The sequence below is a fragment of the Tachypleus tridentatus genome, chromosome 10 (genome assembly GCF_004210375.1).
Source record: "Tachypleus tridentatus isolate NWPU-2018 chromosome 10, ASM421037v1, whole genome shotgun sequence".
In the NCBI taxonomy this organism is placed as follows: Eukaryota; Metazoa; Arthropoda; class Merostomata; order Xiphosura; family Limulidae; genus Tachypleus; species Tachypleus tridentatus.
In genome coordinates this window covers 130,938,120-130,964,703 of record NC_134834.1, presented here as the reverse complement: position 1 = coordinate 130,964,703, position 26,584 = coordinate 130,938,120, and the positions used below count along the sequence as shown (strand labels likewise).

The following is a 26,584-nucleotide window of genomic DNA, read 5'->3' as shown; positions in this document are numbered from 1 at the left end:
ATGTGAAAGAATGACAAATGATGAAATGATACATACTGAAAAGAAAATATGGTTTACTGGTAATCTTTTTGTTCGTCCTAAAATGTATCATCTCTTTATAAAATATTATAATAAAGATGTGTAGGATCTTGATGAAAACTAAGAAATTCAATAGAGTAGTTCACAAATACTGACCTCACTAGTGAAAACTTACCATAAAGTGTGTAAACAATACCAAATACTAAGTACATCCCACAAATTACTGCTGTTCTGATGTCATAGTTATAATCAAAATACAAACAATGTGAGTCCTTGTGGTCTTCCAGCACAGTACTGTTGATGGAGGAAGCCACTGAATAATCTTCATCAATGGCCATTTTCAGTAGGAATTCTAAAAACAGATAATATCAGAATTATTGGTATTAACAATCTTAATATCCTAATCAACTGATATTCACAAAGAATATTTTCATATTCTGAATTTGTATTATCATGTTCATAAACAGTTGTTAGATATTAAATATCTACAAATCATCATATAATAAAAAATAAATAAAAATAAGCATTTCCTGTACATACGTAATTGGCAAGCTATGAATATATGATGTATTGGTTTACAAACAGCTTCCTCAATGGTTACATAACTTATAATATCTTAAGTTCATAAGGTTACACAATTGCTTTATACTTAATTAATGAGCACAAAAATGAGCAACTTAAAAAGTATTCCTTATTTCATCATACAATTATTATCAAACAAATACAAAGTACTTTATAGAAACCTTTTATATTACATTTTCAGCAAAATTTTCACATCAAGAATAAGTTTATTATATTGATACAGTTTCTTTAATAAAAGACAAAAAGTGTTCTAACACTAATTACCCCTTTTTCTAACAAAAGTGACCATTATCTGACCTTGAAATACCACTAAAATTATGGAAGTTTAAAGTTCAGTACTTTGAGGAAATTTTTTTCTACATTTGTGATCAAAATTGGATTTAGCAAATAGTGTTGCAAACAAACAAAAAAAGATTTGGTTGTCTGAAGTAGAAGTTTTCTGTTAGTTATCCACAGTTTTATATTACTATTGCTTGGTAAAAGGACATATGCTCATTACAACATTTTTGCATCATGAATCCAAGACACTCTACCAACCAAGTATATGTTCTGCAGATGAAAAACTGTGACTGTGAGAAAAATATAATAGTACAAGAAAAATTTCGAAGTTATGAAAGCATGTACTAAACTTTAGCAACTAGGAACAGCACAGAATTATTGAGAAACATTTACCTTTTTATGTAATTATACCATGGTGATGCAAATCATACAATTCTTAAATCTTTTAAATCATCATATAGCCTGTATCAGAACATTTACCCACAACATAAAACAGTAAATTTTTTCCATGACAAAATCTCACAAGCACCACTGCCATAGCGAAGTTTATATATGTTGCTCTAATATTAAACTTTATATACATCCTGTATACATAACGCAGGATGAAAGAGAACTACGTTCATAAAAGAACATAAATGAGTTAATGATGCTTATGTGCACTGTTAAACTGGATTGGAGGGAAGCTCTATGTGAACTATGGGCCATGTACAACATGCGTTAATTCTGGCTCGAGAGCAGTCATTAATGTTGATCAATATAATTTTCTCTATCATTAAGAACTCACACGGTCTTTAGTTCTTCACGGAGATTTTACGAGACAAACAACTGGTTAAAACCCCTGGTGACAGGTTCTCACTCATTAACTTCGTACACTGAATAGTAACTTTATTAAGATCCACGTCTGATTGGTACGGAGAAAAATTAAAAAAAAACAAGAAAAATCATGAAACTTTTTCGAACGTGTTGAAAGCTGGATCTTCAAACCGCCAAAACCTATTACGGCTAGAATGTGTCTATAAGAAATACATTTCTCAAGCGATTAAAAAAAGAAAATGGAACATTTGGTTTACAAACTGGATAATGCACACATGTACGTTTAATACTGTACTAAATAGTACTTTGCAAAAAATAAACACTATCAAAAATTTTAATCAATTAAAAACTATTTATTAACAGTGCAAAACCAAATTAAATGATAAATTTTGCTTTACCCCTTGTTATGTGAAACACGTCGTTTTATCTTACTCTAAGTATAACGGCGTAAAAATCATAAACATCTTTATACAGTTAGTATTGTAACTTCCAGCTAAAATGCTGAATGAAGTAATGTTAGAGAGATAGTTTCTCACATATAGTTACAAAACGTCGAAATTATTCTGTTCAGTTGCAGTACCAGTTTGTTATATTTAGAATTTTTGTGTAAAGTACACAAGACCTAGTTGCGCATAGACATCCCTCAGTTTGAATAGATGACAGCTAGTCAACAGCACTAATCCATTCAAATAACGGGATCTAACCATCAACCTTATAACACATTCTCGGCTCAATGTGCAGAGAGCATTTTTGTCTCGGCAACGGAACCACGAACCTTCGGATCCTCAGGTCCGGGACACATTAAAATTGAGTTACGCTCGGTTTAAAATCTCTGTGTTAAAAGGTCAAACCTTCCTGATCCTATGACAGGCATGATTTTCCAGTATTAATAACGAAACAAAATTCAGACAACTACCACCGAAAAGCAACAGTTTTGAGCTGCACGGCAACTTTTCGTTATTTCAGACACCAAAGTTAAAAATCTAAACAACCCACAAGAATTGTACATTTAAGAGTACAAGCAACAAATATTTTTTTAGTTTCTGTCAAAGCACGTTGGCATTTAAGTTTTTGAATATCCATGAGCAAATAAATATCCATTACACTCTTCTAGATTACTGTGGCTGTATGACATTATACCAACACACACGATACGATATTAGGCTGTTGACATTTGCTAATATATTTATATAATTAGGTTCGTCAAAAATTTTATTTACGTTTTCCTACTTTTCTGGCTACGCTCGATAATAAGAACTGTGAACACTTGTATAAAAGTCATATTTACCATCATGTTAAAAAGATTTCTCCAGTTTTAACCAGTATGTTGTTTTTATATCTTACACCTTCAAGACAATTTGAAAAACTTTGTACTGTTGCTTCTCACATATTTCCTGTTAGTTAAATATTTTCCATATTTAACACTAAAGTTGAAATTATAGATAGAAATAAAAACCAACTTAATTCAGCACAAGCTATTTTATATGTACAGTTTTAAAATCATGCCTAGACTTATACATGAATTTTAAAATGCAACATTTAAAACGATGAACATATTTTACAAGTTTTGTATACATATATGTTTCTCAAATAGTTATTATTTATGCTTGAAGTTACTAATAGCTAGATATTAAATATTTTATAAGAAAAAGAAACAAAAGTAGTATTGTATGTTTATAAATTCTGCGCTGGCGAACTAATTACCTTCACTCATCAAATACTTCAAGTTAAAAGAGGAAGGAACTTGAAACGGCTTTGATTGACAGCAGCGACTCCGTTCTACAGTTTATAGTGGTCATTTTATTAAGTTTTACGATCCTAGTTTACACTAATATAGAGCCTGCCACTACTAAACAAAGGCCCGTCTCAATCTCTATGGGAAAGACGTCCTCCACTCGTGGGCACAGCTATCGACTAACAGTCATATCTGTACAAAGACAGCTTAAAACAGTAACAAACCCCCTCTGTCCCATGCAAAAAAAAAGAAAGAAAAACGCTAACCGGCTGTAATAATGTCACGTGAACGCCACTCGGCGCCAAATTAAACACAGACGGAGGTATTTAACACGAAGTTAGTATTAGTACCTAGCGTATTATTTAATTAATCATCAAATATATGTTAAAACGCATCTCTTTTTTTTACAGCGATAAGAACATGCAGGTCCTAATATCTGAGGTCAAATGGTCAGAAGCTCACGTCTTTCTTGATTTAAAAACCAAGTTCCACAGTAATGATAACAAGAGACCTCTACACACAATACCGGTGATTTTAACAAACTATACGGTTCAAATGTTTTGGAATAATTTTCAAATTTCTGTTACCACAGGGTATGTAACAATAAGTGTTGATGCTATTTTTGACTGACCGTGTATGTGACCACACAATTTTGGATAGTTTGACCTTTGACCTCAAAATCCTTAACAAAGCCTACAAAAAAGAAAAGATCTCTGAGCGTACTGGATCAAGATATGACCCTACCAAGTTTCAAGTAATCCATTGAGAAATAAATGTCAGTCGATCGAAACGTGTTTGGATGCAAAAAAAAAGAAGAAAGAAAAACGTTATGTCTTTCTGCGGAGACATAATAAATAGTTTGTTATATATACAAGAAAATATTGCAGCCTGTATTTCTTTTAAAAACTGTGTTTAATATACAAATAAATATTTAATAACCAAGAATCATATTATTGTCTGTAGTTTGTTCGGTTACTTAAGTTAATTGAACATTTACTTCCTTACTGGGAAAATTTCGCTGTAAAAAGAAAGAAAAATAGTTGCAAGAAACATAATATTGATAGGTTCTACTCTTTCAAGTTGAATATTGGCATGAAACTTCTTCTAAAAATAGCTTAATCGTACAAAACCATACGAGTTTTGTTTTTTATTCATAAGAAAACCTTTTACTAACATTTTTCTCTTTAAGAGAGAGTTCAAAGTCGAACACAAAAACTATGTAAATATTATAAACTTGGCAGGTTACTACGCACATTATATATTATATACACACACACACATTCAGCTTGGGCACCACACAAGTCCCGACCCTACCTACTGGATAATCACGTTTCCACTGACGAAAGGAAACGTGTGGAAAAATGGACGACAAGCACACACTCTTGGTATTGAAAATGGAAACGTATTAAAGTATGCACACTCATTCTAATTGAAACAAAGCTGATCGAAGCACTGGAAAGCTCTATTTTTTAATGTGAAGTATAGAATTAGTAACTCAGGGAAAAAAAAACGAAACTATAACAATGTCTTTTATGGTACAACAAACAGAAAATATCACTTTGTTTTAGATATTCACACCAAGCTTACACAAAAGAATCCTAAAAAATGCACACACAAACACAAATTTGATAGAACTTTAAGTGACTACACTATAGTTTATTTTCCTAAGGTTCATTGTTAAATGGATCAAATGTGAAAAAAAAAGACCATGTATTCTAGAATACGTTATCCAGTTTTATCGACATCCACAACCAAGTTTTTATCTGTGTACCTAAACAGCTAAAATAGAAATAGCTCTTCTAGTATTGACATTTTTACCAAGAAACTGTTAGTCTGACATTTGGTTCTCTTCTTGCCCTACTGTACTGAGATAGAGAAAGGGTTTTTCGTTTGTTTGTTTTGAATTTCGCGCAAAGTTACACAAGAGCTATCTGCTCTAGCTATCCCTAATTTAGCAGTGTTAGACAAGAGGGAAGGCAGTTAATCATCACCACCCATCGCCAACTGTTGGGCTATTCTTTTACCAACGAATAGTAGGATTGACCGAAACATTATAATGTCCCCACGGCTGAAAGGGCTATGTTTCGTGTGATGGGGATTCGAACCCGTAATTCTCGGATTACGAATCGAGTGCCTTAACCACCTGACCATGCCAGGCTAGACAGAGAGAGAAATGGAGTGACCCTTCGACATTGGGCAGAAATATACCACATCCCTAACTTTATTTATCTATCTAGGAATTGATTCGAAGATAATTTGAAATTAACAGTTGCCCTCAACATTCACACTACAGACCAACCAAATGCATATAAACAATCTCGGTGTCGAATCCTTGTAAAAGATAGTGAGTATCTGATGACAATTTTGTAAATAAAAAGAAAAAAAAAGGGAGTTACGCCAGAGAAAACACAAACACATATGTATATAATATTCGTGTTCACTATAGAGCTGTCATTGAACTCTACCTATTATTTATGTACTGAACCTCTGACAAAATAAGTATTCACCACTGTAAAATTACACAAGGAAAATATTATGTTGTAAGTAGTAAAGCCATTACAAATAGAAAAAAAAATGGCTAGAAACTGTGTAAAGTATACATTTGTTCAGATTTATCATTTTATAAAGAGTAGAATTTATTTTTACTAGATGCACGCTAGATGTGGAGATTCAGATCTCGATACTGTAAAAATGTACTACGCTCTTTGGGATCGTGCGTGCGTTAACATATATGAGCAGCTTAGCGTAAGAGTTGGCGACAGTTACTGTTGCCTAACTGCCTTCTCTCTAGTCTATCAGTTAAAAATTAGTGATGGTCTTGCGCAGATACGACTTTGTGCAGTGTTACGCGAAAACTGGTTTATAAGCTCACAGACCTCAAAGAGACGAGTATATTGTCATTTACTAAACTGCACGTGATAAGTTTACGTACAGAATGAAAAGTCTTTGTGCAGCTTGCGCTGCAGATTGGTTGAAATGAATCAACAATGGATACCAAAATGACAGTCACACAAGCTGCTTTTATAGTTTTTTCTCTAAAAAGAAAAATATCACCAAAAATCTACATTTTCCTTTCCAACAAGCGTCTAAAACGGCGTGTAACATCTCAGCTTCAAACATATGTAGTTAATTATGCAAGAACACAACAATAATGATTATGATTTTCATTACATATATCTTTATCGGCCCCCATACGTGTTTCTAGCACGAACAACTGATTCTAATAGAACTAAAGAAAGTTGATTAAAACTGTTCTCAGTGCCGTTGTAGTGTTATATACCATTATCTACCGAGCGTCATTTCTTACGATTGCAACTTAGACAACATTCATAATTATCACCCGGAATTAAAACAATCGAAAGATGCAGTTATTTACTATTCAATGACAGATTTTAAATTAGTGTTGAATATCAAAAATAGTCTATTTGACAAATATGCATGCAGTTAAACATGATTTAGAATATGCGATGGCTTATAAAAAATGACCTTATTATTTCGCTTTGCACGTTTATAATATGTGCACATCAATAATTATATAGTGTTGCGCGTTGGTTGATTCTAATTTGAACTACAATTCACATTTACTAACGCTTCACGTGAATTCACTTGCATTTCACTCTATTCTGCAAGCTTTCGAATCTCTCAACGTACGTGGTTACCCAACATTTTAGGTCATTTTATTTGTCCATAAAAACAACAGACAACATTTGAAGCAACACGTAGGCTGACGGATATATCTTACGAGTAAGATTTGTAAAAATACACGAGTCTTTTGTGATACACATGTACGCTTTGCACAACTCTGTCCTGATAAAAAAGCAAATAATAAAAATTCGCATGGGAAAAACACACAAAAGGAAAATACTGGAAACAATTCTGACGTATGGGGTAAAGAATTATTATTGCCAGGCAGGCAGTAGCAATCCCTATGAAAGATTGGCTTGGATTGTTCATCGAAATATTTTAAATACCTCCTCAACAAGTTACCAGAACTTTACAGTACTACACAGCAGTTCCTTTTGTAACTATTTCTGAGAATGTCTACAAGTATTATAGCTAATTTTTTAAAATTTCAGAGTCATGTAATGTCTAAATCGCAATTTCTGAAAATGTCTATAAGTGTTATAACAAAACATTTTTAACTTCTGAGTCATTTAATGACTATCACAATTTCTGAGAATGTCTACAAGTATTATATGCATTAACACTATATATTCATTTTAAAATCTTAAAGATCTCAATCAGATTCCTTGTAACTCTTTCTTTTTCAAGAAAAAAGAATTTCAGAGGTCTTAATCTATCCTTCTACAGCCTTTCTATCCCAAGCATCATCCCAGTAGCCCACCCTTTCCAGCAATTCAATGTCCTTTCTCAGATAAGGAACCCAAGACTGGACAAACTACCTTAAATTTATTCTAACAAATTCCTCTAGAATAACATAATAACCTCATTAGACATGTATTCAATATTTCTGGAACCCTTTTATGTGGTACCCTGTCATATGCTTTCTGAAAACCCAGATCCACAGCAGTATTCTCATCTACAGTAAATGGAATGTTGCAAGTTCCTATTTACATAGTACTCTTCTTCAAAGAAGGAATTGATTTACAAGATTGAGATAATTTTGTAGGTTACCAATTTGCCTGAAATACTAATGGAACACCCAAACAGACAGACCCACAATAGGATTTAATATTTGCTTTGAAGAGCAAAATCAAACTCAAATTGTAATTTATAAAAGCACTGAGGTATCCCATTTATAACATGAATCCAGTTCAAATGAATATAATTTATAACAGCCCTATCTTTTCTTTCATTCAACCAGTTTTTTATCCAATGAGCCAACCTACTTTCCGCAGAGCTAGATTTCTGACTTCTGGTCATTTAGATATTTCCTAAACCAAGAACCTTCAGAAATCAAGGGACAGGTATCAAAGATGAGCAACATTTTCTATTTTGAGTGTTGATATTTTTTAGATAAGGATTTACTTCCCAATGTATCACTTGGGTATTATTTTTAAAACATAAGATAAAGAGTTGACTTATCTACAGTGTTGAATTTTACTTCTTTCTTGTTCATTCATGTAAAACTGTTGCTACACTGCAACTATTTAGTACTAACAGGATAATTTCTACAAATATTGTTCAAATTTATCTAACATAGAAGAGATATGTTAGCTTGATTTTTTTCGAAGCAAACAAATAATATTATCTTTTTTCAAGTTTGTAACCAGATAAAAACCAGATACACTGATCTTTCCAAGAAAATAATCTTAATAAAATACATTAATTCATTGGACAGGCACCCTAACTGTAATAAATATTTTTAAGAACAAATTTTCAGTTCAAATAATTTATTAAAAACCAAAAGAGAGTCAAAAGTAATGTTATCCATCCAATTAAGTTTTATTTCTTTGTAAGTTTTGACTCTACATGACTCAGTCAAGCTGATTTTAATTCCTTTTATGTCTGAAATAACATTGTGTGCCAAAATTCATGAAAATCTGAGTTTAAATTCAACATTTTTAAGAGTAATTTATTATGAAAAACAACCTTTTTCTTTTCAATGCAGATTTGTGTGTATGTAAAAGTAAATGCACAACTTCTACATATTTTAACAGGGAAGTAAATATCTATTAACCTGATACATAGAAATATTTAAGTTTCAGCTTCGACTACTGTAAATTCTATACATACCAGCTTGGAACAAATATAGTTAAGCTTGCATGAAATGAATGTGTGTAAAATCCAACTCTCTTTAATTAAAATAAATTTCTACTGTCTAGGACATTTTTGTAAGACTGATAGCCTATTTTTAAAAAAACAGGTTACTCCATATATAAATGTGTGTGACAAAATTAACACTTTCATTCTTGCATCACTCGTGTCCGAGTAATACGGTTTTACGGTAATGTGCAGTGTCACTCACGTACTAGTGATGCACAATATGTTGCAAAATCCATGCCAATCAAATGTATTTCACAGTACTTTAAATTTGTAAGGGGCTAAAAATAATGTTTAGGCAGAAAAACTTGTATACAAGCTTATTATATCACAATACATATTATATATTATACAAACAATATATACTACAAAACCATTTGAACTGTAAATCCTTGTAAAAAATATTTTTTTGTTTATTTCTTAACTGGAATATTTATTATAAAAGTAAAATATACCTCTTCTTAGAACAAAAACTATGTGAGTGGTATGGTCCTGGAAGTAAACGGACTTTCACAGAAGGCCATGTGACTCACTTTGAAATTAACAAAAATCATACTTACACCTAAATAACCCTAAATCTGACAACATTTAATAAATTATTATTCAGGCCAAATTGAAATTCCACAAATATCACCTTGGGAGCAAATGACTTCATAAATTAAACTGTACAGATTCTCATAACACTTAATAACCTACAATAAATGAATATTTTTATTGGATTAGTATATTTATTTTTTTAACATACAGATTTATCAATACGAGATGAAATAGCTGTGTTTAAGTGAAATTATTTGGACTGCTCACTTAGAATTCTATGGTCTTTTATCTTAGAAATGACAGAAAGTGGCAAGAAGTTAAAAATGTCAGAATACTGTGTGGTTGTTTTGATTTAGTTGTATATGTTCAACTTCAAAACATACAAAATCATACACCTGGACATGTTTTCAAGTTGAACATATACAACTAAATACAACTAAATCCCTGCTGTCTGATTGGGATGTTATATTTACTTGCATGTATGTTTGTGTGAACAGTGTAACTTGACAAATATACCACTAATATCAATAACACTTCATACAATGGTTGAATCTCCACTATGACTAATTTATTAACATTTGATGAGTGTAGGTCAAAGTTTCACTGGAAGCCAACCATTTGACTACAATAAAAACAAACTTCAACACAAAAACAACTCGAGACAAAGAGAATCATGACACCTAGATATAAACATTTCAAGGTGAGGAATTATTTGTTACATTTCAGGCTGATTTCTGCAAAAGCAAAAACACTGCAAGAAAGAAGTTACATTTTCAGAGTTCCTCTCCAAGTTTTGTAAAACTATGAAAGGATTTATTGCAAAAGATATATACTTGCACTGTGTGGTAATTTAGTGACAATACTATAAAAAAAAAAAAGGCTAGTTAAATTTTGATCACTTCAGCCTACTATATTTTGTAAAGTACCAATATTAATCTAGATGATTAAGTTCAACTGCATTTTATTTATGTACAGAGATGCCAACTATTTCAAATGACTGAACATAATTATTGTAGACAGAGCCTGTACAGATATCGTACAACCACTTGATACAGTTTTGAGTCATCCATGTCTGTGGATCCATTTGTGGCTAAACTGTAAACACTGTTAGTAAGTATGCTTGAAATCATTTTGTCATCTTCACAACCCAACATTTGTACAATGGCTGTAGTTTTGGTTCAAGCACAGCCATATTTTTTTGCTATATCAGAGTCTGGGAACTCTTACTCATAAAAGTCATTATCTGCATCATTTTTGTCTTTGCCTCAGCCTTTTGTTGGTGAGATGCTGATTTTGAATGTCTGGAACAATCCTTTATCCCGCCATGCGCCACAGAAAAATTGATGTGACAAACTGTACAAAACGCATGACTGTGACTGACTTTTGATGCAATGACTGGATATTTTGCACTATACTCTTTCCTAAATTTTTGATTCCCAGTTTTAGTCCTTTCAAATTTGCCAGAAACAAAACAATCTGGTGAACAAGGCCTCTTTTTTTCCATCTTGTGAATGTTCACATTGGTGTTTCTATGCCGGTTAGAAAACGAGAAATACCCAACTACAAGAGTGCTGATTGGCTGCCAAGCACTGATGACATAACTATAAATTCCCCCACGTACCTAGTATGGAGAAGCACTGCATTCAAACTATTGGTAGACTTCGGAGATACAAATATTTTTTTTATTATTTCAAGAACAAACATGATTATCTCAAGTGGCCGTTTGGACTATGTCTTTAATTTATTATTAAAATTTATTTGTATCTCACTAAAAATTTTCTTTTCACCCCTTTCAAGCCCTAAGGGAACAATTTATCACTTTATTGTATAGGCCTATATAATATATAATAATTTGGGAGTTGCAAAAAGTTGTAATATTTGTCTGTATGAGCATATAGTCGTAATGTATACACCAAAATTGTCATGATTACGCTCAAATCGTAATGGTTGGCATCTCTGTATGTATCTACTTGTGTAATAAATAGGGTCAGTGGGTAAGACACAGATGGGATTCACTGTTTCTCAACTGAATTTGTGCCTAGATGGTGATTTATAACAGCTTTTGATGCTGTGTTAAGAGGTGTTTGAAGTACAAAAGCAGAAACACAAAAAGACATTTGACTCACTGATATCACCCTTAACTCACATATGCATACAAAACATTTCCAAAACACGTATGTTCTTTGCATCAGTAAAATATAAAGAACAACATACGCCACATCATCAGTTAAACTATTTCAAGTTTCTAATTCCAGCTGAAAAGTTTTTTAAATTTTAAACATATTGTTATTGATAGTTAAGTTTGAATTTCTAACTGTTTCATTCCACTTCTCAAACAGTAAAGCTGTTCAAATCATAATAATTTAAAAAACAACTTAATTCTTGTTTCATTCTTTTGCATGTACACTCTTGCATTAAATAAGATCCAAAAACCTTGCATTTTACTCAAAGCTTAAATACATGTAACTTAAGAAATTAAATCAGCTGTCTGTCTCTGTATTAATTTCAATATATTGGTATCCTCCCTATCATAAGAAAACAAAAAAAAATATACTGGAATTCCACAGAATTATTGGCGAATTAGTATCACTAATGGTTGAATTGATTGGTTGGTTGGTTTGGTGTTTTAAGGCACAAAGCAGCTAGGCTAACTGCACCAAACATCTAGTAAAAAGTTAACATTAAAGTAAAATTAGTAAAATTAATAAAAAGAAATTAAGGTAAAGCTAAACAAAGTTTAAAAAAACATAAATAGCATTAAAACCAATGTTTACATCTAGTCTATAGCAGTAAGAGAAAGACTACAGTAATACAAGTTGTAAAGGACTTTTTGTAGCATAACTATAATTATCATAACTTGCCAGGAAGACTAACAGGTAAGATCAAAAACCACCATCAGTCACCTGAAGTTGACCATTCCAGTCCTGGTTTGGAGTTATTTGATATTATGGCCATTTTCTGAAAGTAAAGTAATAAAAGTTTTAAAAGATTTGAAGCAAAGTTTTAATTATAACTCGCCAGAATGACTAACAGATAGTCCAAACAGCAGCGTTAGTCACCTGAAGTTAGTCTTTCCATTTCTTTTTAAGTTATTTGACATTACGGCCATTTTCTAATTTCAAATCAAACTAGATGGATTTTGATTCTTAAAAATGAAATCACACTAAAAAATGTGTAATGTATAAATTACAAAATTTAAATAGCATTACAAAGATTGATGGCCTTTAAAAAACTAAAAACATTTCCAAGGTGGACAGTGTCACCATTAGCAATAACATTGTCTTATGTAATGGATAAACCTTGGGACAGAACATGATTAAATTGGTGCCATCGTTGAGTCATAACAATGGCAAGACAGTAAAATGTGGCTTATAGTGACCTGAGTGTTACACAAACTACACACTGGCGCATCAGTTCCAGATAAAAAAAAAACGATGAGTTAAAAAACTGTGACCAATGTGTAGTCTAATTACAACAACTTCCTCTTTCTGATCCTTATAGAATCAAGACGACCAATATATAGGGTTTTATTTGGAAAAGCTTGTTTCACATTGCTCACTGCAAGTCGGCTGTCAACTGGTACAGAGCCAAGCCTCAAATACAAGACCATAGTCCATGTATGAAACAGGCAGAGCAGTGATAATGCCAGAGCAGATAGATTTAGCAACAGTGTCGGTGAGCTCATTCCCGTGAATACCAACATGGCCTGGTATCCAGAGAAACTGGATAGAAGTAGATGTTAAAAAGAAATGGGCCAGTCGGTTTTGAATATGGGCAATAACAGGGTTTGAACTGACGTGAAGCAATTCCAGGGCCAATAGAGAACTGAGTCAATGTAAGTAGTGCAGTCTGAGTACTGCTTAGCTTTTATGTGATCCAGGGCAAGAGAAATGGTGTACACTTCATCAGTGAATGCAGAAGCTGTAGAGGGGATTCTGGGTGCAACCACTGAACCACAACAAACCATGGCATAGCCCACACAATCACCTGATTTCTAACCATCTGTATACATAAGAATGGAAGGATGGTTCAAAAGATGTTCAGCAAAAACCAATGTATTTCCAATCAGGAGTGTCTACTTTTCTCAGATGACTTAAAGATAGGTCACAACTGGGGAGTGTAAGAAGCCATAGTGGGATTGGCTGACCAGTGGATACAGCAATGTTATCCAAGGACAGACCCAATTCATTCAACTACACCTGGATACGAAGACGAAAAGGAGCAATAGCAGACCGTCTGTTCTGAAAAAGCAAGGCCCACTGAGGAAGGAAAATACAACTCCAGGTGGGATGCTTTGGTAAGGAACGAAGTTTCAAAGCATATAGTAAAGATAGTTGCAAAAAGTGAAGGTGCAAACAAGATTCATGAGACTATATATGAGCTCTGAACTGGAGGAGTGCTGAAAGCTCCAGTGCAGAGCCAAAGTCCTTGATGATGAATGGAGTCTAGCATTTTTAAAACTGGGTCCTGACAGAGCCTGTTCAGCACTCTTATACGTTTGACCCGTAGCTGCTTGATGTGTGGTATAAAGGTCAGCTTACGGTAAAAGATAAGCCCCAATAACTTCATCTTAGGGACCACAGGCAGCACAATTTCACTAATATAGAGTTCAGGATCGGGGTGAACACCCCATTGGCAGAAAAAGTGCATTCAAACAGTTTTAGAGAGAGAGAGAAGTTAAAGCCATTTGTTGTGGTCCACTTCAGTAAACAATTGAGGGCAGTCTGTAGCTGCTGCTCAATATACTTCATGTTCGGCAACTGACATGAGATGTGAAAGTCATCAACACAGAGCCCATTTGCCACAGTAAGAGGGAGTTGTTCAGTGACAGCATTAGTCTTTATACTGAAAAGTGTCACACTCAAAACACAGCCCTGAGAAACTCCATGTTCCTGCAAAAAAGAACAGTAAAGTGTTGAACCCACACAAACTTGGAATCTCATGTCAATTAAAAATTTTTAAATAAAAACAAGCAAATGACCATGTAACCCATATATTTGGACGTCTTGCAAAATGCCATGCATCCATGTTGTATCATAAGCCTTCTCAATGTCAAAGAATATTGATACAAGATGTCATTTGAGAGAGGTTTCTCTGATTGACGCTTCAAGTCGAATCAGGCAGTCCATAGCAGAGTGCTGTCATCGGAACTCACATTGTGTGAGCAAGAGGAGGTTGTCTGATTTGAAGAACCAAACAAGATGAGCATTAACTATCCTCTCTAAGGTCTTACAGAGACAGCTCATCAAATCAACTGAACGGTAGTTTGAAAGAATCTTGGGATCCTTCCCAGGCTTAGAGAAAGGTAATACAATAGCCTAGAACCAGGCATCAGGAAAAACATTCAATAGCCAGATCAAGTTAAAAACAATCAGAAGAATAACAAGAAAAGCAAGAGCTAGATAGACCCACTGATGAAGGGCCAATCTGAGTTCCACCAGTGTAAAAGGACAATTACAGTCATAAAGACAATCAGCTTAAAAGAAAAGAGGTGATCACTTTGCCCGAGTCTTGATGGCTAAGAAGGTGGAAGAAGCAGAAGTGCTAGATACCAAGCAAAACCTTTCAGCGAGAGTATCTGGAATGCTTTGTGTATCAACTACTTCCTGGTCATCAGAGAGCAAGATCAAGATGAGGACAGAATTATATTACCCACTGACCTTTCAAATCTTGTCCCATATGACTTTGGAACTGATGGTAAAAGACATGCTGGTTGTGAGAGAGTGGGATACCTATAAAAAGTATTCCAGGTCTGTTTTTGTGCCTTCCACCATGGACAAGGTTATTCCAGAAAACGTGTTAAGGGTTTAGGAATACACTGCGTAGCTGCTTGTATAATACAGTCAGTTACTGCTGCCACACCGTCTTCTATTGATGGCTTACAGATGATGGCAGGATCAAGTTCTGCAAGAGCAGTGAAAGAGGGCCAGTTTGCTTGATCCAGCTTTCACCAGGGCACACAGGTCAGGTGGCATCTACCATGGCCAGTCTCTTTCAAAATTATATGAAAATGATCACTGCCTCGTACATCATTGTCAACCCCTCCATGAAAAGTGGGAGAATAGTGAAGGTGAGCATATTGAGAGATCAATACCAGTAAAGGACTGAGTACGTATAAGAAAATAAGTAGAAGAACTGGTATTGATAAGAGAAAGATTGTGATTAGAGAGCATATGCTCTACAGAGCGACCTCTCCTATCAATATCAGCACTTCCTCAGAGGGGATGATGTCCATTAAAGTCCCCAGGGTTAAAAATGGAGATGGCAACTGTTCAATGAGAAAAATCAAGGTCTAATTGATCATATGTCTCTCCAGGTGACAGGCAGAGAGAACAAACAGTGATGGTATGACCCAAGGAAACATGGATGGCTACTGCCTCCAACAGTGTGTTGAGTGGCAAAGACAGGATGGGCATATGCTGATCAACCAACAGTGCCATCCCCCCATGCACTCATCCATCACACAGCCTGTCATTTCTATACAAAGAAAACCACTGAAAGGTGACTGTATTGGCAGGTTTCAGAAATGTTTCCTGCAAGAAAGAACATACAGGAAGGTAGGAAGCAATCAGTGTTTTGATGTCATCCAGATTAGAATGTAAACCTTGAAAGTTCTATTGTATCAAGGTGGCCAGAACCCTTCTGTTTAAGACGTCTTTCTCTTTACTGTCTTATATCGAGGGAGGTCTATAGACCTCCATGGACCCTATCCTGGGTCGATTGGGCAGGTCTTTGTTGTTGGAAGACAATTCTAGTGACTGAAGATGTGAACGAATGATCGTTTTGCAGCTTGGGGTGGGAGATGTACCCAAAGAAATGCCCATATCTAGAACCAAAGGAAGTGAATTTTAGGATTTGCTGGAATGTATGTTAGGGACAGAGATGGGTGTTAAAATTGATTCATCAACTTTTTAACCATGGAGGTCAAAAGACTTTTCATTTGGTTTGAAGATGATTCTTTTGGAGGCACAGAGAGATCCAGTTGTGGAAGAAGTGCAGCAGCATACATCTGAGATGAAGTGGTGAACAGCAACTTTCGAGCCTCAGGGTAAGTAATGTTTTAAATCATTTTCAACTACTGCACCTCTTTTTCTTCCAACTATTTAGGGCAAGAATGAAAGTAGGACAGGTGAGAGCCATTGCAATTAATGCAATGATGGTCTGTTTGACACTAGTAGTCATTGTGGTCCTTGTCGCCTCAACGAGCAGCATCAAGGAATCACGACATGACTTCTTTGAGTTATTGAACCACTGATACTGGAAACATCTAAGAGGGTTTGGAGTGTATGGTCATACCCTACAATTAAGATAACCTGCCTTGATGGTGGCAGATGGATGTGATGTAAACGTGAGAATGAGGACATTGGTCAGTATCATAATTTCATCTTTGTAAATGGAGATATGCCTCACTGCAGAAACACCTTGGGTGGAGAAACCAGCAAGAATATCTGACTCTGGGATGTTCTTCAAATCCCTTTCAACAATAACTCCTTGCAATGAATTCAAAGTAGCACGAGATATCACCTCAATAGATATATCCCCAATTGCCTTTGAATGCAAGAGGAGTTCATTGTGTTGAGATGTGGATGTTTCCACCAATATCTCACCAGATCAAAGCTTCTTTACTGACTTTGGAGAGCCAGCAAGTCCCTTCTGAATGAAAAAGGGAGACATTTGCCCTAAAGGTTTGTCTGAAAGAGAATGTAGTATGAGAAAGAGGTACAACAGGTGTTACAGATGTTGATGATTGTTGCTCAGAATCTTCAAGATGTGGTCATTTACCTATAGACTGTTTTTTCACTATTTTATTTAAATTTTTATTTTGAGGATCCATAACAAAAAAAGGAATATTTTAGTACCCACTGATCCCACCCATCATGGGGTCCTACAAGGGGATGCACTACAACGCCAAACTAGGACACTGCAGCAATGCCAGGGTTTCGTGATCACTATATCCAAACACCAGCATCATATACAATGTCCACAACACTTGTTGAGAACATCCAACACTGGTACTTGGTTGGTCCCTAGTCCAAGTGAACCAGCCAACTGACCCAAGGGGGGATACCCCAAGGCTGCCCGCCTTCAGGAATTCAAGGCCAAAGTGGTGTGTTAGGGTTCGACCCCAACAAGGAGGTAAACTGAAAGAACAGAGCCTTCCCTGGGAAGTCCTCTCACCACGTATAGGAATCCACACCAAGAAGCCAATGGTTGAGAAAGTATTAGAATCTATAATTAAAGAAATTCTGGAAGAGAATTTAGTAAAGTTTTATAACATTATATATACTCAGTATGAATTTAGAAAGGAAAGATCATGTCTCATTACTAACTTGAAAATGTTGCATTTAATCTAGAAAATAATCAACATAGCTGAAGTGTATTTGGCTTTTGTTATCAATTTAAGAAAAACTTTTGGTACAATAATCTGCAATATATACAAAGGAGAACATTTCCCAATGTCTATACCACAATATTAATCAACTCTTCCAAAGCATCAACTAAGGATATTAGTGAGTACAAGTTGGCTTGGTCTGTGACTACAAACTCATCAGATGACACAAGTTAACACTTTTCTTACCTGAAAAAGTATTTCCAATAAGTTCTTTCCACTTCACACAGAATAACTTGATTCCTTCATACATCTTTCTGCGAGACTTACATGCCACTAATTTTGAGTTAATTCCTACCTAAAAAAAGTGTTTAATTGTTAACTGCCCTAGTGCAAGATGACATCATGCAGTGGTAGTTCTCTAAACTCCTTTTAAAGACTTGTACGTGATAAACTTTATTCTTAGGTGAGGAAAAAAGAACGTACACTACAAATGTGGAGGACAGGTGTAAAGAAGTATCTATTGGAAATGTATTTTCAGAAGAGGAGAATGTTAAGTTCTGAAATGGTACCTTACCTACACATAAAGCATAACTTGAATTCCACACTGAAATTGTGGAAGGCCAGTGCAAACACTAAACCTCTATGAGCTCTCTTCAGAAAGCACCTGGAATGTGTCACCTGATAGTAGGAGCTCCATGAGAATCTACATCTTGTCTCATCTACAGTATACTCTTCATCTGAAAGAAAAAAGTAGGAAAGCCAAGGGAGTCCCAAGTGACACAGAGGTAAGGTACCATCCCTTTTTATAACATTGAATACAATGTTAAGTTTATTGTATTCAAACAATATAAACACACACATACAATAAATGCTTACCAATTATGAGTATCAGGTATAACTCGATTTTGACACAATATTGATGATAAAATACACTATAATATGCCAGCAATGGTATTTTGAAAGATAAGGTCACCTGTCACCAATACATTTTGTAGTCTTGCACCACAACTGTACGATTTATTGGGTTTAATTTGATCTCCTGTATCTGTGACTAAAGGAAAATTCGCTGCTTTTTTTGACAAAATAATACTGCATTTTTATAATTTTGAGTGAGAAAATTTATATGATGAGATTACAAAATGATTCAGAGCCAAATGATGCAACACTTTAAAGATATCTACCATTAACATCCAAAAAAGAATTATAAAATAATACTGCAATTTTTATTACCACAAGATTCTCTGAAATCATTTCTCAAGCCATTCCAGAGTACCTCTCATCTAAAGAATGAAATCACAGTTATTAATTACAACCCTTTGACCCCTAAATTCAATACAATGTAGATGCATTAATAAATATTTTTACCATTAACATGATACATTTAATCAACAGAAACAGGAAAAGCAAGGGCTTGCAAGACAAAAGTTTATATTTTCAGTCATACTTTGAAATCAATGACTATTTTCATGAAAGAAATGGTCAAGTAACTGAGATAATAGTAACCACAAGTACTTGCCATGTCTCCTGATGCAATTGTAATGAATTTTATGTCCCTGACCTACTTACATGGAAGGGTTAAGGAAAATATGTAAAGATATATTGTCTATGATTAACCTTGCAGTGTTTCATAGAAATGTACAATGGAAACTAGTGTTTGGCCTTATATTGGCAGTAGTGCGTACTTGTGGCCATTAGATTAAACAGTTAATTAACTATGAATAAAACATATGTAAGGACAGCATGGGACCAAGAAAATTATAAAATATGATAAACACTCATGCGCTATTCATTTTGGAGCAAAGCTGGCAAAATTAATATTATTTTCATGCAATCTTGTTAAGTTATGAAGTATGAATACACAAATAATAACAAAATATTTCGTGGTGTAATTGTTTAATAACAATATTATATGCTGTTGCTATTTGATATAAGATAGGAGCAGAATATTTTTCAGTTCTTTGACACAGAAGTTACAAATGCTTTTAGAAGGTAAAAACTACAATCAGGAAAGAATAAGTATCACTGAAAATTCAGAATATATATTTTTGAGTATTTTAGGCAAACTAGTTAAGACTTAACATTTAAATTTTTTATTACTGCAGATACAGTTTAATCTAACATTGTGGCATTAGGCTTAATACCGAGATTGTAAGTCTAATTTGGTTAGGGCTTTTTTTTGGACTGTGTAAGAATACTTATTATAATACTGCATGAGATACTGATATTAAATATTAAGAAAAAATGGAAAATTATTACAACTTGCTAAATTAAATGGTAAATTTAGTTTATAATGAATTAAAATGGTTGAACATTAGCACACGTTTCAGCTATATGCAATGAAGCAAAATGGCTGCCATAATGCTGAAATGTTAGTTTTGAAAATGAAAAAAATAAATGCTTTTATGAAAGCTTAGTGTTTCAATGTTTATCTTACAGTTTGTATCCACAATAACAATAAAAAGTAATGTCTTTGAGATTTTATAAATTTAAAATTGTTTGAAAAATAATAATAGTTTTTAGCTCCTAACAACAGTTTTTAGGTATGGCAAAAATAAGCAAAATGGTGAAAATCTGGAGAGAATAGTTTGTTTATAAGCATAACATATATGTAACACATGAACACAAAGGAATCATTTGATCTTTTTAAGTTATCCCTATGCACCCACTCATGTGAAAAAGTAAAAACTTAAACCAATCCATTTTTTAATTTAGAAAATTATTTAAATTTAAAAAATTTTGTAAAGTGCTGGATACCATTAATGCTGGTGATAACTTCCATAAGTCAACCACTCTCTTCAAAAAACAAAACTACTTTATTGTAATGTGGTATGTCTTTCCTAAATATTAAAAGTTGTGTCCTTTCATCTTGTTTGTCTTCAGAACATACACTTAAATACACAGAAATGAGAAGCTTTTGTTCTGTTAATCACCCAGATAGTCTTGTGAAATTCAGTGAGATTACTTCCATTCCTTTTCCTCAAAAGAAAATAAAAAGATTTATCTTTTCAATGTTGGATCATTTAATTAGCCCTCTTATGAATCCTTTCCAATAAGTCAATATACTTTCTTAATAAGAAGACCAAAACTGTATACATTCTATGTGTATAAATAAATGGTAAAAATAAAATTTTATGTATATAATATTTGTTACTAGCATAGGAGTACTGCTTCATTGGCTTGAGTGACTATTTCATCAACACGCCAAAATCCTTTTCTTTAGCAATTTTACTAAGTAGAAGATACAATAAAATTTAAAGGAGGAATGTGTTATCTATTTAGGCCACTTCATCCATGTAAATAAGCTTTAAAAAAGTTTGTTCATGTCATTCAAATATTTATCAATCTTTCTCTTAAATTCCTTAGCATTTACTGCATCTAAAGGGCAACCACCCTGTTAAAAAAATAAAGCTGTCTTAGTTGAATATGACTCCTACCCTGCCAAAACTTGTATTCTCCCTGATCCCACTATTCTCCCTTAAAAAAACACACTACCCTTAACAATCATTAGCACCTCAAATCAGATCTCATCTAACTTTGCTTTGAAGTGATTCTTCACATATCTTAGAGCAAATGGTCAGAAAACCAACTAGATGGAATGCCATTTTAGATTTATTATTATCTGCCATATGGCACTTATGAGGATGTGGTTATTAAAGTTGAAGTGAGATAACTTTTGGTAGAGAGTGATTATTTGATATCTAGGTTGATGTTTTGCTATATGTTGAGGTGAAGAGAAATTAATTTTACTCCTTAATTTTCAGAAAACCAATTTAAAATCCATGTCACATGCCATATATATGGTGCATTGAGATAGCTTAAAAGATGGTGTTGACAGGTTTGGAAAATTTAAAAAAATAAATAGCATTTTCAAAAGTAAAAAAAGAGATAACTGGGAAGATCAATCTAACTGATTTACTGAGGATACGTAAGAGCTTGTTTCTTTAGCACAAAATTACACAATGGGTTATCTGTGTTGTGCCATCATAAGTAGTAAATTAAATGTTTATCTATATAACTCTCAGACATACCAATGAGCCAGTTATAGAGGGGTGGGGCAGCAATATAAAGGAAAAAACCAAGAAAGAGTACAAGTATAACACCTATTACAAAAAAAAAATGGTAGAGGTATAGAACTGCAGGAAGAATGACATTACCAAACATACACCCCTTTCAGATTGTGTTGACCTTTGATGTTAATTTTGCATTATCAGTATTCTGTTCACCATATTTTGACCATTAATAGCAATAGTCCTTGAACCAGATGCACTTTTCAATTACTCTTCTACTATTCAAAATATTTTTGTTCTTGTTACCATTATATAACATAAGACATGTCTGATTTATGCATTGTTCATCCAAATATATTTATTGGTCAAATATTCTTATATATCAGTTAAATCCTAAAACAAATTAAAAATCTAACTGTATTCTTTGTGAATACCTGGTTTCAAGTACTTACAAGTATGCTGTAATGACTTCCATTGCATCTATATATAAGTATATAAAATTTTTAGCTGTATGCAATGAAACAAAATGGCTGTCATATTGCTGAAACATTTGTTTTGAAAATGAAAAATTTATGAATGCAGTGCATGAAAGTTACGTCTTTCAAGGTTTAACTTAGATTTTATGTCAAGAAAAGTTATAAAAACTAATGACTGAGATTTTATAAACTTAGAACAGTTTTGAAAAGCCCCTAACAACAAATTTTTTAGGCATACTAAAAAGAAGCAAAATGCTAAAATAAAGGTGACCACCTAGTATTCTGAAGGCCCAACAGTCACAGATTAATGGTTTTCACAATAAATCAAAACTGAATGACTAAAATCCATAGGTTCATAATAGATGGATATAATCTGAAGCAAAAATTTTAAAGGGTACATCTTGATGAAGTTAAGGTACCAGTTCTTGTGTTAAATAAAAACAAATAATTTAATTAGTATTGTATACCTCACTGCACTGGTTTGGTATCAAGATAATTTTGCTGACTGGAATCTTTCAATGTTTTTAATAAGTTGGAGATGTAACATTTATTGTCAAATCACTATGAAATAAGAATTTTGGATGTCCATTCTCTCAAAAGAGCTATTAGATTCCAAAGTCTAATCCCAACATATAAATGTGAAGCTCTCAAGAAAATAATATTGGGGAAATATTCATAAACATGATCTAACCATTCATGAGAAGTTGCAACATTTTAGATCATGGGGTATTTTTGTCATAAAATTTCACAAGTTAAACCAAAGAATCGCTCTAACATTTTAATTAAAAAACAACAACAAAAAAACCTCCATCTTCAGACCATTGGGCCCTCAGAATAACAAACCATCACCAAAATTAAGATTAGCCCAGAATGATTATGGCAAGATTTTTATTGAATATTGTGAAATGACTGAGCTGTTTAAACAATGTTTTCTTTTGTTATTACAGAATAGAATGTTAGCAGCATTCCTGACCCTGAGCATTCTATGGGAAATGTGTGTATTGGAATTAACCTGAATCATGTACATATTAATCCTTTGATGTAAGTTAAAAAAAAAAGAAAAGAGTAGTTTGAAATCCATGAAGCATCTTGACCAGAGAAAATGTTTCCAAGGATTTTTTTTTAAAGTAGATTAAAGTTCAGATGTGCAATTCTCATTTTTGTCATATTAACAAGAACAAGCATATTCTTGAAGACCAAAATTGATAAATTTACTTCTGTTACTAAATATAAATTCAACTCCAGCTTTGTTAGTAGTAATGTGCCTCAGGTGTGGTGAGAGCCATTGTTTTTTCTTATTTGCATAACACTGATAGAGCTATAATTAGTAGGTTAAATTTGTGGATGGATTATACTGATGGACTACAGCAGAATGACTTAGACCTAACAAAGTTGGAAGAAAATATTTGGCATATAACCCTTAAGTATGTTACATTCTAGGTAATGCATTTGGGTATCATGATTTGATACATGGAATTAATACAGAACTCAGCTCACACATTCAATCCAACAAAGTAGTGCCCTGTAATATTTGGTCAAAATGGGGAACATTTTCATCTTGCACTTCATTACTCAATAAAATTCAGCTGTGCAAATTTTCTAATTTTGCCCCAAAATATATAAAGTATTTACTTTCTTCTTTCCTTCTGCTATTTAAAGTTCTGTGTGATAGTATGAAAACATTTTTTATACTAAACAAAATGGGCTTTAGATCTGTTACTTTAATTTTTCAAAGCAACTATTTTTTACACAAGAAATTTCCATGCAGAAGTTTGTCTCTTGATATCCATTTTCTGTGCAATAAAAATGCTTTACAATCTGGCTAACTTTGGTAAAGTTAATAAACTTTTAAGAAGTCTTTACCAACTACTGACTATAAGTCAAAAAAGGCTTTGTTTTTTGTTGTTTTTTAAACTTCGCACAAAGCTACTCGAGGGCTATCTGTGCTAGACGTCCATAATTTAGTAGTGTAAGACTAGAGGGAAGGCAGCTAATTTGTTTTGGAATTTCGCACAAAGCTACTCGAGGGCTATCTGTGCCTAATTTAGCAGTGTAAGACCAGAGGGAAGGCAGCTAGTCATCACCACCCACTGCCAACTCTTGGGCTACTCTTTTACCAACGAAAAGTGGGATTGACCGACACATTATAACGCCCCCACGGCTGGGAGGGCGAGCATGTTTGGCGCGACTCGGGCGCGAACCCGCGACCCTCAGATTACGAGTCGCACGCCTTAACACGGTTGGCCATCAAAAAAGGCAATTTTCTTCTTACACAAATTATTGGTTAGGCCTCATTTGTGTAAGATTTTGCTCCTTATTTAAGCGAGGATATTGCCTAATGTAAAGGTTCAAGGAAAGTTTGAACTGTTGAAATTATTACAGGAATAAAAACTTATTTTTATTAGAACAATTTAAGAATTTAATTTCGCTTGAGGAAAGACAGGTACACTTTTGTGCCATATCAGAAAGCTAATAAAACAAATTTGAAGTAACATACAAGCTTAAGGTATGGAAATTATGTTAATTACTTGAAATTCTAAAAGATCCACTTAGTCTCAGTAACATTACTATTATGAGCTTTTTTTTTTAATACCAAATTTGCAAATCATCAGTGTTAAACACCAAAAATGTGGAAAAAAAACTTACCTGTAATTTTATTACCTACTTCAAAATTCTTGTCCTTCTTGATTTACACAATATTAATTTAAGTACTATTACTAGTATTAATTCGCAATAGTAGTACTGTTACTATAAGTCTGACAGTCTTTCATCCTGACACTCGATTACAGTGACAACTTATGTATGAATGGCACAAAATGCGTGTCTACCATTGTCAATAAATTTGAATTTCTGTTCCAAAACTTTTTTTCCAAATTTACGTTTGAAATCTTTTTACATGAATAACCAGTGAAATAGCAGAACCCATTTCAGGGTATTAAGGTTACTAAGTATTTTATTCATATACAAAAACAATTCTGCCAGTAAAATTAATTATATAACAACCAACTGGTACTAGGCCTACAAATTAGACACTCAAACAGTGCACAAGATAAATTTCAGTATGTACCCTGTCATCTACCGAGAAAACATATTTACAAAACGAAATATTTTATATTATTTCTATCAAAACTTCTGCATAAATCAAAATAATTCAGTTTTGAATAGTGATAATAAAAGTACTGATACATGTTTTTTCCTAAAATGATAATTAACAAACAAAAAAAGAAAGACAAATGATAGAAAAGTATTCAGGTTCTCAATATCACAAATTAGCTGTTAACATGAAAACTTGCCTCTCTCGTCAATATAAATATATACCATTTTGTGGATAGAAGAAGTATCCTAAAATTTCTCATTTTATCTTGAGAAAATAAAAATAAAATCTGCAATATTATCTGATTTCCTTATTCTAATATTCAGAAGACCAACTAGACTTGTTAAACAAGACTAGCAAGACACAAAAAGACATTTTTTATTTGAAAAATTATGCGATATGTTTTCAAGTGATTCCACGTAGTTTTAAATTTTAGGTATTTTGTTTGTTTGTTTTGAATTTCGCGCAAAGCTAATCGAGGACTATCTGCGCTAGCCGTCCCTAATTCAGTAGTGTAAGACTAGAGGGAAGGCAGCTAGTCATCACCACCCACCGCTAACTCTTAGGCTACTCTTTTACCAACGAATAGTGGGATTGACTGTCACATTATAACGCCCTCACGGCTGAAAGGGCGACCATGTTTGGTGCAACCGGGATTCGAACCCACGACCCTAAGATTACGAGTCGAACGCCTTAACCCACCTGGCCATGACGAACCTGTTAGATATTTAACGCCCTTTACATTTTTAAGCTTTAAGTATGGAGGAATAGTATTCGTTGTTGTTGTTATTTTAAATTAAGCACAAAGCAACACAATGGGCTATCTGTGCTATGCCCATTATGGCTACTGAAACCCGGTGTTTAGCTATTCAAATCCGCAGACATGCTGCTGTGCCACAGGTAGGGGGCGATATTATTCTTTAAAAAGTTTTTAATAATTGTTTAATAACATCAGTAAAATTGCGGCTATGTCTTTAAGACATATTA

The 26,584-nt window shown here is 33.6% G+C and overlaps 1 protein-coding gene across 9 annotated transcripts in view; it reads right to left on the bottom strand.

Annotated features, from left to right (window-relative positions):
• The window catches only part of LOC143230317 (transmembrane protein 198-like), a 48,152-nt gene extending 22,591 nt beyond the window's left edge, over positions 1–25,561 (bottom strand). The window contains exons 1-4 of one of the 9 annotated variants that reach the window (XM_076463639.1): positions 25,150–25,561; positions 18,595–18,757; positions 12,550–12,646; positions 194–370 (exon numbers count right to left, since the gene is read on the bottom strand). In XM_076463639.1, coding sequence (XP_076319754.1) covers positions 194–356 — 163 coding nt within the window. In that variant the 5' untranslated portion in view covers positions 357–370; positions 12,550–12,646; positions 18,595–18,757; positions 25,150–25,561. Of the gene's footprint in view, positions 1–193; positions 371–3,396; positions 3,669–12,549; positions 12,647–18,594; positions 18,758–19,250; positions 19,301–25,149 lie in introns of those variants that run through there. The other 8 variants (XM_076463633.1, XM_076463641.1, XM_076463634.1 and 5 more) reach the window with 8 other exon arrangements.
• Positions 25,562–26,584: the final 1,023 nt, after the last annotated feature.